This window comes from Callorhinchus milii, unplaced genomic scaffold (genome assembly GCF_018977255.1).
Source record: "Callorhinchus milii isolate IMCB2004 unplaced genomic scaffold, IMCB_Cmil_1.0 Scaffold5, whole genome shotgun sequence".
Classification (NCBI taxonomy): domain Eukaryota; kingdom Metazoa; phylum Chordata; class Chondrichthyes; order Chimaeriformes; family Callorhinchidae; genus Callorhinchus; species Callorhinchus milii.
The window spans coordinates 5,228,146-5,241,337 of NW_024704746.1; the positions used below are offsets into that span (position 1 = coordinate 5,228,146).

A 13,192-nucleotide genomic window follows, 5' to 3' on the forward strand; every position below is an offset into this window, starting at 1 on the left:
GCAGAACGCAACAGTAGTGAATCTGGAAGCATTTTAAATTGGTGAAAGCCAGGTGGAGTAGTGGGAAAAAAGTACTGGAAAAATATTGCCTGAACCGACAGGACAAGAAACTGCACCTCCGAGATCACCAATCCAACACCCTCTGTATTTATTACCGAGACACAATTGTTGTAGCAGCTGTATTCATTCTGGCTACGACTATTAAATAATCTGAAGATTTTTATTGGCGTTGTTTCTGGTTTTGTGAATAGTATTATTGTAGTCTTCACTTGTATCTGCCTTCGTGGAATTCTTCCCAGCTTTCCTATCAATGCAGTACGTAAAGCGTACTGGCTTTATTGGCTGGTGGCCAATAATACCCGGCTTATAATAAGACCGGTAATTGCAAAAACAAGTCTATATATGCCCTTATTAGTGTATTGCTTTTCACCAGTTAATTTGGACAGTTTTACACATTTAGTAAATTGTAATGCTTTAGTCAGCATATGGTATTGCTTTTGGTTTAATCTCCCACTGCAGCACTTCCCCCGGGACTAGGTCACAAATGAGGCTGCAGCTCCGTATACAGCTTAATAAGCTGCTCTAAACAAACAGATTTAATATTTGAGGCGAACTGAGATTATGCAGTCAGAATGAAAGCAACTGCATCTTTGAAAATACTGGCCTGCATCAGGCATTCGGACAGATAATTCTAATGAATAATTTACACACATGCTTTCATCTGCACTAACCCAGCATCTAATTGAATGGGAATGGAGTCTGGGGAAAAGAGTGCACATCTGTCAATCAAACGCCATAGACAACAGGGTTTCTTACATATACAATGCAACAACCTCTAGCAGCCATAAATAACATTCTGTTATTTTCAATGGAAGACAAAGCACTCTCCAAAAGGGTTATTCATTTTTCATGTACACACATATATATGTGGGTCAATCATTATTTTGTTCTTATATATGCTTTGCGGAGAAGAGTTGGTAGCCAAGAGTATTGTGTTGAAAAATGACAAAGAGCTCCTTATCAGTACATTCAAAATAAGGAATTCTACTTCCTGCAGTCAATGTGCACCGTCAAGAACATTGTACAGTACCCGAAAAACAATTCTACAGACACACAACTAACCTCCATACCATTCAATGACTTTCTGGCCTGATGCTCAATGCTATAAATAAAGCATTGTGGAGTCCTGTAGCTCAGTGGTGAGAGCACTCGCTTTGCAAGCGAGAGATCTGAGTTCAATTCCAGGCAGAGGGCGAAACCTTGGGCAAGTTTCCTTACTCCACACACCTAATAATAATCCCTCCAAAACAAAACAATAATAAATTGGTCATTTTTAATCTACGACTGTTTGTGGGACACTGCTGTGCGCAACTGGCTGCCACGTTCGCCCACAAATATACAGTCAATTCACTTTACACTGTGTGTTCTGTGAAGCGCTTTGGGACGTCCTCCCGACGTGAAAAGCGCTATATCAAATGCAAGGATTATTATTATTATATAAAGCAGGACCTAGAAAAACACTGTTTTTTAACATGTCACCACCTTTTCAGCCTTGCATTTATTTCTCTTTCAATTTTAGCCATTGAATATACAGATACAGTTGACAGGAATTCCATAACAGGATTGCAATATTTTTAAGATATGATTATAGCTTAGAGATTAAAGAACAATTCTTTACACTCAGAGAATACAAAATTCTATGACAGAGTCCATCAATTATTTTTAAAGGGAAATGGATCAAGTACTTTGGATACAACAAACTAAGGTCCTATCTGGCTATTTGGGTGGATATTAAAGATCGCTACTTGGATAAAACCCATTAGATTAAAATTAGTTATTCACATTTGTTTTGGTCAGCTGTGTGTCTGACATATGCAGAAACCCATCACCATGCTTAAGAGCTTAAATTGAAACTTCCATGCATCCCATCTACACATGGAAATTCCAGAGATAGATTGCACGAATGGAATACGCACTCTCTCCCTGGAGGGACACATCCTGCTTGCCCAATTCCAGAAAGTATTAGACGCAGGTTGGCAAGAGCCAGGGTGTGTGTGGGGGTAACTGTTGGAGTTTCAATGTTTGTCATAAGGTGCTATATCAAATGCAACAATTAATATTCTTGCAGATGGAATATTAAATGGAATGGGGAAATGAGTAGGAAATATTTTTTTAAATAACAGACTTAATGGGCCAAACAACCCTTTTCTGTGCTACAACATTCTAGATTTACAAAAATAAGTCTACCTGAACATTGGCACATATTGAGCATCACTTAAATCTCAAAATGGAATCACTGCCTCATAAGTCACTCCCTAAAATTAATTATTCTGTAGAATGGTCATGCACTTAAGTTTGGTGCATTATCAAGACTTACTCCAGCCATACAACACTAACTTAATTCTTCTGCATTGATAATTTTCCACTGAGTTACGTATCTGAAGCACATTAAACCAATGTTTTTATTAAGACAAAGCTGTTTATCTAGCAGTAAGAAGTAACCTGGTTGTTCGTCAATTGGCAGATCGCTTTTCCGAGGTAATAATCCCATCAGATAAATAAATAGATAAATAAATAATTTGGTCACTCAATCCAAGACTGTTTGTAGGACACTGCTGTGTGCAATTTGCTGCTGTGTTTTGCCCACAAAATATACAGTCAATTCACTTTACAGAATATTCTGTGAAGTGCTTTGAGACATCTCGAACATGTGATAAGTCGCTATATCAATTGCAAGTATTATTATTATTTATTATTATGCTTTAAAAGCAATTTATTTATTATTATAAAGCATTAAAAGCAAAAAACAAATGCGAAACAATTCAACAAAACAAGCCATTAGCCACGTCTAACCGATTCATTGTATCAGGCTACAGGTCCAAATAGAACGTTATATCATCATTCTGTCAACAACATGTCAAACTGAAATAAGTCAGCATTGCACGCAGCACAGAACATTTATAGAGCTTCAGCATTGGCATTTCTAACCATTTTAGAACACACACCTACTAATGACATGGCAAACAATGCACTCCAGTGACCTTCAAATGCAAAACTGAACACTTGAACATACAGTTTTTTACTGGGTCAGTTATCCTGCTCAGAGTGAAATCTAATGCGTGTAAAGATGCTGCTTTTTTCTTTCCCCTTTCAGGGTTTCTTACAATGTAGATTCCAGGCGAGATGCTGTTTTCCTGCATTATTATTGTCCAAATACTGAAAACATCAATTATTGCCTAATTCATTTGAAATTCTACATTTTACTATAACTGGAGTAATCAATCCCTGTAGTCAAACAAGGTTACTCCAGCAAAATTAATTTAGTCCTTAAGGCACTTGGTTACAATGGGCCAGTGCAACTGAGCCGGAAAGAATTTGGTAGACTAACTTATAAATAAATCATAAATTGCTTCTTTTTTAAAAAAAGACTGAACAAGCAGTAATGAAAACCCTCAAAAATCACACTGAAGAACTGAAAATATAGGAAGAGAAGCGGAGACAGGCAGCAGCAAAATAAAGCACAAGTTAAGAGTTGCAAATAATAATCCTTGCATTTGATATAGCGCTTTTCATGTCTTCTAGATGTCTGAAAGCGCTTCACCGAATATATTGTAAAGTGAATGGACTGTATCTTTGTGGGCGAAACGCGGCAGCCAATTGCGAACAGTAGTGTCACATAAATGGATGAGGTAACCAATTATTATTAGGCATGTGGTAAGAAAACTTGTCCAAGAATTCGTCGTGCCAGGAATTGGAACCCAGGTATCTCGCTTGCAAGGCAAGTGCTCTAACCACTGAGCTACAGTAGGACTCTTAAAATGGCAATTTTAAGAAACTATTTCTTTACACACAGGGTAAATTATAATAATCCTTGGGTTTGACATAGTGATTTTTCGCATCATTACAAAGATGAGATCAAATGGATCAAAAGGCTTTCTTCATCTGAATTTCTTGTGATCATTCAGTTCATCGAGTCCTGCAGCTCAGGGAGGTCAGCAGTACTCCAGGGCACTGCTGATGACAGGCCAACCAGCCTGGCTCATCAGCAGGACTGAGAAAGGCAGATCAGTCACTGGGAGCAAGGATTCTTCCCTCCAGTACTGCTAACCTGTTAGATTACATCCACTGTAGGTATTTTTAAGGAAAATGACTACTTTTTTGGTGCATAACCTCCGACAATGGAAGACTTGAAATTCCACAATCTGTAACATTTACAAGCAGAAGTAGGACTAGAGCCACATAAATGGCACCCAAAGATGTGAAATGAGTTACTTTTTTTACAGTAATCCAGGCAGAAAATTCAGAAGCTCTAAGCTCTAAGAGCAGAATGCTTTAAGCATCGTCCAAATTTTAACGTAAGAGAATGAGATTTCAGTATTAATTGCACATAGATAAAGCCTTAGGGGAATAGGGATCTTTGATGACGAGTATAAATATGGGATTATAGTTTTATCAAAGATAGTCTGCAATGAGAGATAAACAACCCTCCTGGATAGCTTATGCTTTTTACAATTCCCTCAACCCCCACCTCAAATTTAATTATCAAGCAATTCTTAATTCCATCTTTGAAGGCTTTTAATTCACCTTCAAAGTGAATTTTCAGTCCTTGGCTCACTGAGAACATCCCGTCTAACAAATATTTTTAGTAAAAGCAGAATCAACAGAAACGAAACAAAGCAGAATAATTAAGATCAGCATACTGTTGGAGGACTACAGGGAAATGTGTACAAACCAGTTTTATGAAGGACAGTTTGTTCAGCTGAGCAGTGCTTCACAAGTAAGCTGGCCTTGTAGCAAGGGGAACACAAAGTCAGGAATGGGAAATTTCCCATATAGAAATAGATTTGATGCTGTGTATTATAATGTCAGAATACTTTATTACACTGTTTGGGACATTTTTTTAAAAAACAAGATTATATTTGCATAGCGCTTTCACATCGGGAGGACGTCCCAAGGCGCTGGAAAGTGTACAGCATTTTAGACCCGAGCTGGGGTCGGGGGGGGGGGGGGAGAGAAGGGAGGGGAAGTGATCAATGGCATTGTCGAAGAGGAGGGTTTCGAGGCAGGACTTGAAGGAGGCTAAGGAGGGGGCGAGGCGGAGTGACTGGGGGGGATGGAATTCCAGAGGTTGGGGGCAGAGTGGCTGAAGGCTCTCCCGCCCATGGTGGGGCGGGTGGGTCAGGGGACGTGGAGCAGGCCGGAGCTGGCTGAGCGGAGGGTTGGTAGGGGATTAGGAGGTCATAGAGGTAGGGTGGGGTGAGACCATTGAGGGCTTTGTAGGTGAGGACCAGGATCTTGAACTGGATCCTCTGAATAGGGAGCCAATGGAGTTGGGCGAGAATGGGGGAATGGGGTCACGGAGTTTGGTGCGGGAGAGGACACGGGCTGCAGAGTTCTGGATTATCTGAAGCCTGTGGAGGGAGGAGTTGGGAAGACTGACAAGCAGGGCGTTTGCATAGTCGAGCCTGGAGGTGATGAAGGCATGAACAAGAGTTTCAGCGGCCTGAGGGGTGAGATTGTGGCAGAGTCGGGCGACGTTACGGAGGTGAGGGAAGGCAGAGCGGGTCATGGCTTGGATTTTGGGAAGAAACAACAGTTGAAGGTCGAACAAGACACCTAGGTTCCTGACTGGCTTGGTGAGTTGAAATGTGCAACCATGGAGGTTGATGCTGCCAGAGCCTGAGGCGCAGAAGCGCTGGCACGAGCCAATCAGGAGCTATATGAAGTGAACGAATGCTAAATAATGAAGTCAAACATGTACATTAGGAAACATTACAATTCCCTTCCCTCCACAAAGTTTCATCTGCTTTCATATTGGCGGACTCAAGTTTCATTATATTTACAGTAGTAACATGAAAATGATTCTTTCTGTGATTTTAGACATTTCTACAATTAAATATTTCCAGATGAAGCTTTTGTGGGTATACCTTTGTGTATTTCTAACTAGATATTCCCCGGGGACTGTCTAATTTTAAGAATGCCATTGGTCTCTGACTGATTTCCCAAGAGGTACTCAGCTCCACACAGTCTACTTTATCTGGAGCAGCCCAGGCAGCTTCGATGATTATTAATGATAACCAGGCAACAGAAGATATGTTTACAGCAGAAAAAGATGAATCACGTTCACTTCCCTTTTTATCAGCCATAGCCCATCCCTCTCAAAGAAAAATAGGTCAGAACGCTTTAATCCAGTGCAATCATCATCTCAGCAACATTTTCAACCCTGAGCGACATGCAATCATAGGATAACTGGACAGGAATTTGTTCACTCAGAGGGTTGTTGGGGTGTGGAATTCATCATCCCATTTGGCTATTTAGGCCTGAATCAATGAAATTGTTCAAAGGAGAACTGGATAAGTGCCTAAAGAGTAAAAACATTAGGGGATGTGGAGAAAGAGCATAAAAGTTTAATTAATAAAATGAGGTAGGAGTGCCACAAATGTGCTGAGCCGATTTGTGTCCTCCTGTGCTCAAATTGCCTATGTTTCAATTATATGTTATATATTAGATGGTATAATATGATGCACCATATAGGCAACAGTACCTACAAGTGAATCACAGATATGGGTGCTAGGACCACAGAAAATAATGGAGAAGGTATACTAAATTAAGTTATTATTTTTAATTATTATCATTAACAGGTAAAACTTACCAGGGACTAATAATGGTTCAGCAACTCTGGTGCAGTAAAAAAAAGTCCTTTCTTACACTGCTGCTCTATCTTTTCATGGACTGTTACCCACATAATCAATCTGATGTAGCTGACCAACTTCAGGATGAAGCAGAATGGATTTACGCAGTGCCTTGACTCTACGTGGCTTTGGAATGCACTTTGTTCCAGGAACAAGCTTTGTTTTCTCAGCAGATGGCCAAATAGAACAAATATATTCCATCGCTGTCCACAAACAGACTTTGCAGCCTTTCTGAAACTAATGTGACAATAGTTTCCATTTAAGGAAGGTTAGCTCTATTTTACTAGAGTTTCCAGCTAACTTTACCACTCATTTACGTCAGTGCAGTTGGGATCCAAACAATCTACAATTAAAGTGTTTAATCTTAAAGAGGACATATCACTGTCAGTTGTCTTAATAGGTTTATTGACATAATCTTCTCAGAGCTGAAGATAACACCATTTGTCCAACCTGTTGAGTGCTGGCTATATCTGTCTGGGTCAGTTCGATCTGATGGGATGAACTACTGAACAGAAGCAGAGAGATCACCACTGATAACATCCAGCAGGTCGCTGAAGATCAGAAAAACACAGGTCCTTCCTTTCCTGAGGGAACGTTACATATTTATAGCAAGATGACAGTAAACGTCCATATATTTATGTTGCGTCCTTTAAGGAAGTTGCTTATCTAGTTCTCCAGTTCACTAAACCACAAAGTGCAGCTTCTCATTGAGCTGGAATGTCATACCCTATTGATAGCACTCTACAGAACCCAAGGGAAACAACAGTACTTCTCCTCTCTCAAATGCCAATAGTAATTATTCTAAACATCCAATTATATAAGTATTAAACCTACTGAAGAGCCAAGTAACAAAAATACCAAATTGATAGAAGTCATCAACAAGGCCAATTTCCACAACATGTCATTGACTCATTAATGTTTTTGTACAGAATGGAATTTTAGTTGAAACTTCAAAGCCAGTCCTGAAGTCCAGAATCACTACTTGGCAGCCAGGATGCCCACTTTCCTGGTATGATAAATAGTGCTGTGAGTTGTGCCACAATCACAGTGGGTCCTGTTTTACACAGCCAGCATTAAAACATTTTGATGCCATTTTCAACTGTCCACAAGGATTTAACCAGCCCCAGTCGTCTCAGGATGTGGTCTGCAAATCCTAAATCATTGGAGTGCTACAAAATACAAGTTATTCTCCTGCCCAGAGCAGTGAGATTATTGTTGAGTTAAGCCGCTCTCAGAATGAGGGTTCATGTAAAAGGGTATCAGAGATTTGCTGTTGATCTGTCAATTTTATTTACATTTGAACCACTGTGGCCAATTTGCATCACTCGCAGGCTCTTTATCTGGAATGAGCCAAGAGTAGATGGATAAATTCACAATTCACATGGCAAACTAGAAGAACTGGAAAAATTCCAAGTTGGATACCCAGTTCATCCCTAGTTCAGTGTGTCACACCATCTCACAACCAATGGACCTGTGGACATGGCACTTCAATCTGCGTACCTGAAAGTAGTCATCCCATTAATTACATCTGACATCTCAAGACCAAATTACACAGGGCATAAATGTATCAGTTCCTAACCACATGCAAGTATGAGCTTCTTATATAAATAACTTATTTTACTTCATGATTTAGTCAATGATAAGGCATTTGAGGAGAAGAAAATGCTATAGAGGTTAGTGGGATTTCAATAAAACTTCATTTAATTTCCAATCAAAAAGCTGTAATAAGACACCTGTGAATTACAGCGGATTGATGGAACCTACTCACAATACACAACAACAGAATACAACATTGCTAATAAAACTGTATTACTCCAGGAGAGGTAAAGCACACAAGAGCAAGGCACATGTAAATAGCAGTGTTCAATGTTAAATAGCACAAATACCTTCACACAAGAACCTAGATGACACAAGAAACATTTCCTGCATCTCTTAAGACAAGACAACCAAATGTGATTCTGGAACAAAGCTCCGTCAGAACAATCGACATGTTTTGCTCATTACAATTGGTGAATTCCTATACCGTATACCAGTGCTACTACTTCAATTTCAATACCACCACAATAACAAAGAAATAGTGGAACTTTATTTCCACAAACCATTCCAAACCAATGGTATTCATTGTTTTGTTATTCCATCATTTCAAATATATGACGGACTAAGATTTCAAACGAGTGCAACAAATGAAACAAATGATTTAAAACGAAGATTTACTCTTTTTATCTGAAAATAAAACACAAGATAAAACAGATTAATTCCTAGACATCTCTTCACATATTCAAATACAATGGCATTTGTTCCATTTAATTCTGAGCTTTAGTTGTCTTGGGCAATGTTAGTTGCATCAGGTAGGCTCCAAATGGTTCGATGTGCATTAATCAAGGTTACAGTGTTAACCCAATAGCTTCACTGCATTGAGACCCTCTCTTCAGCAAGGACACTTCAAACACTTTACCTTCTAAAGATGGTGCTTGGTCCTGGGCTGTATAAAGCATATCTTTGAAAGCCTAGAAAAAGAAAACATTGATTAGAATTCTAAGCAAAAATTCAGTTACTCCTCTATCTGAAGTCTTTGAGGCAAATATAATCAAGTGAGCTCAGTAAATTTAGGTCATTGTAATTATTAATACACACATGTTAAAAGTATTGCTCTACAAATTCTTGATAAAGACTCTGGAAGGACACATTGGTGCATGCACCAATCCTAGTATGTTTCCAGCATTGAGGTCTCAGAGTGCTGGGAATGTACAAGGATTACATTAATGGCAGTTCACCTAGGCAATCCCAAAGTTGGAAGAATACACTACGGTGTTCTATATTATGGAGAACTATATATAGATAGAAATTAGTCCACAAATAGCAACAAAGCTGCTATTTGTAGCATGGAGGCTTATGCAATGAACCAGAACATTTACAATGCTAGCCAATAAAAATTGGCTAAAAGGTACAAAAGTCACAAATACTATGCAACATGTTTATTTTTTTAAACCTTCATTAGAAATAAGTCCAGAGGTCCATTTAGGTGAGGGAAAGCTAAAACTACAATGAAACACACTAAAAAATTGTCCATTGCAGGAGGCAGGTACAATTTGTCCAGCAAGTCAGGTTTCTCTACTCAGGTCGGAAAATGCCCCACAATACTAGATAAGGAAAGTAAGCAGTTTCACCAAGAGGACTTAGTACCTCTAAATACTCAGACGTGCACTTGGTTTGTGGTTCCAGCACAGCGTTCAAAGTCTAGAAAATGTACTTTTAGCTGTTCTCTAAATCCTTTCTAATGAGTTAATATACTTGAGTTATGAGCTAATATAAGGTGGCTGAACAGACATACAGTGATGAAAGAATTCAAAGTGTGGTTAGAAGTATTTTATCAAGTTAAACGAATGCTGTTTCTTTCAATTTGTGCTCAGTTTACTTTAATTTTTTCCAATCTCTCTTGCTAATTTGTGATGCATCAATGTGGTATAAAACACTGGTTCACTGGCGGTAAAGACTGACCCCAACCACAGTATCAAGTAGAGTGGTTCGCTACAAAGAGGGCAGAAAACACCCAAGGAAAAGTTGCCTGGTAGGTTGTGTCTAGCTGAAATGCAGCACTGCCAAACAGCCACCTTCAGAGTAGCTCATATTCCAAATTTCTTGGCCAGGAATGACACATTGTGGGGGAGAGAAACAAAAACAAAAGGTCAAACAGCCTGCTCAGAAACTTCCGGACATATCTGTTTTATGTAGTTTACGAATAAATGCATTGATTCATTTGCAAGCTTTCAATGTATTGTTTGCATCTTGCAGATTTTTAATAGCAACACAATTTATATGTTTGAATACTGAAATCAGATTGGTTCTGGACATTTCCCCAATTTTACAATAGCCAGTGTTACGGCGCATAATATCAATTCACACATCATTAGATATGCTAAAAAGCAAATCAAAACTGGGCACCAAACTTTAGGAAGGATGCCAAAGCCTTGGCAAGGGTGCAGTGAAGATTTACCAGAATGAAACAAGGGATAAGGGACTCCAATTTGTAGAGAGACTAGAGAGGCTGGATTATTCTCATTAGAGTAGAAAAGGTTGAGGGGAGATTTAATAAAGATGTTCAAAATTATGAGAGATTTTGATAAAAATATATAGGGAGAAACTGTTTCTTCTCTCTGGTCATAATCATTATTTGAACTTGGCTTCAAGGTATACAATGCGTCAAAAGCGCAACACCTCCGTTCCATATTCATCCACAACTTAAAAAACTTCAATTCACAACACTAACTTTTACAGTAAGGCACAAGACTTGTGGCACAAGACTCTCGATACACTACACTTGGACTCATTTACTTTGTAGTGAATAATCTACCTATGATACCTTGGCCTTGCACACACCAGCACTAATTGCTTTCTCCTCCAACTCCATTCATGTAGTCCCGATGTTCTTTGGCAGGCACGGACACAAACACTACATTGTACTCAGCGACTCTCGATTCAAACTAAATGAACTATTTGTTGGACAGTCTTTATCAACCCCCGAGCAGCATAAGTCCATAAATTAACTGCTCCACTACTGACAAGCCCACTCTCTGTTCTCACAATGAAAGCATAATGTTTTGAAACATCTTGCTGCCTAATAGACAGCAATAGGCAAGATGCAACTGCTGTCACAAACCAGCCATCTCTTGAACATCTGAAAAACACAAATAGTGTTTCCCCAATTGTATCCTCCAGTCATACTAATCCTTGTATTAGGAGAGTCTATGGTGTGCAAGCACCAAAAAGCACTTTCATAAGAAAGGCTTTGTGGTGCTACACTTTACAGTCCTTTGAAGCGCTTTGAAACGCCATCACGATGTGACAGGTGCTATATCAAATGCAACAATTCCTTTTTTATTTTAAGACAATTTGTTGTCAGTTAGCAAGTGCAGTGACTGTTCGTGCATTGGTTGGCTAAATTGGCAGATAAATTCTCCACAAGTTCTCATTAAAAACATCCTTGAAGTAAATGACCAATACACAGTATCTGGAGGATTGTTGATGGAATGTCAGAATCCAGCGCTCTGTGGGGTCTCAGTAGTTCCATTTCTGAGTAAGGTGGGTCCAGGGCACTGCTGATGAAAGCCTCATCGGCAGAACCTAGAAGGGCAGACGAGTCACTGGGGGCAGGGAATCCTCCCACCCTGCTCCTGTAAACCCTGCAAACCAAAAAGCCCTAACCAGTAGGGTGGTCTTAATTAGACAAGCAGCGGGAAAGCTTCCCAGACAGTGCTATCAATGGCAAGCTATGTGGTTTGACTGCTGGAGTCTAACCTGAGCTGGTTAGACTCCAGCGGTGCCTCAAGCACTCGGGGGTCCCCAAAGCTTTGGTCCTTGCCAATCTGTGCCCAAAACCTTCCGGAATTAGCTAAGCAGGATGCACGGAGAGAGTGCATAGTCCATTCCAACAATCTATCTCTGGAATTTCCATGCCATCGGTGGGATGTATGGAGTCCTCAGTCTGGTTTGGATACTCTTTAGCATGGACGATGGGTTTCCTCATGCGTCGGGGACACCCGGCTGACCAGAAAAAAAAACTCTGCAAACACTAAAAGCAAAGTTTCCCCTTCCAGGAAAGATTCATTATCCTTCACTACATTATTTTTCTCATTGTCATTGCCCTGCTTTTAATTAAAAACAATGTGAATGAATTTATTTTTATTCCAGAACACTTCAATACTCTCTCTTCCACAAAACACTGTTTGGTATTGCCACGTATGAGGGTAATGCTTAAAGGCCACACACGTTACTGTTTTACTACATTTATCTTTCACGCGATTCCAGAACTAATCCAGACAAATCTTGTCCTTTTCAATGAGAGATACGGGACTAGCGCAAATTTGCTCAAACTCTCCATCACACTGATAATGCATTTCATACAAACAGACTGACCTAATCACACATACTGCTATCAGTTTTACAGCTTTCAGTGGAAATATTTTGCAAGGTAGTTTAAACCAGACTTTGATCATGGTGAGCTTCATAGATGTAAGGACACATAAAAATACTATGTTCATGTGGAAAATTGCACTGGGAATGTTCAGCGTAGCCTCCATAGAATCAAGACATTTTACAGTACACGAGGCCCATTCAACCTATCGAGTCTACACTGGCTCTCAGAGCAAGGTGTTTATTCACACTCACTACCCACTACCCTGTCTTATACCCTTCAAGTCTCTATCCTTCATCACACAACTGTTGTAGGACACTGCTGTGCTCAATTGGCTGCCGCATTTTGCCCACACAAATATAATCAATTCACTTTACAGTATATTCTGTGAAATGCTTAGAGACATCTCAAATGATGTAATAAGGCACTATGTCAAATGCAAGGATTATTGTTATGTTATCATCACGGTTTGTGGGGCAATGCTGTGTGCAAATTGGCTGCTACTTTATCAAATGCAAGAATTATAATAATAATAATCCTTGCATTAAATATAGCGCTTTTCACGTCGGGAGGACGTCCCAAAGCGCTT

General features: G+C 39.6%; 1 protein-coding gene across 1 annotated transcript in view; it reads right to left on the minus strand.

The window, feature by feature from the left end:
* LOC103184770 (xenotropic and polytropic retrovirus receptor 1 homolog) overlaps nt 1–13,192 on the minus strand; it is a 127,419-nt gene that overhangs the window by 110,362 nt on the left and 3,865 nt on the right. The window contains exon 2 of the mRNA XM_007902949.2: nt 9,148–9,199. Coding sequence (XP_007901140.1) covers nt 9,148–9,199 — 52 coding nt within the window. The remainder of the gene's footprint in view (nt 1–9,147; nt 9,200–13,192) is intronic.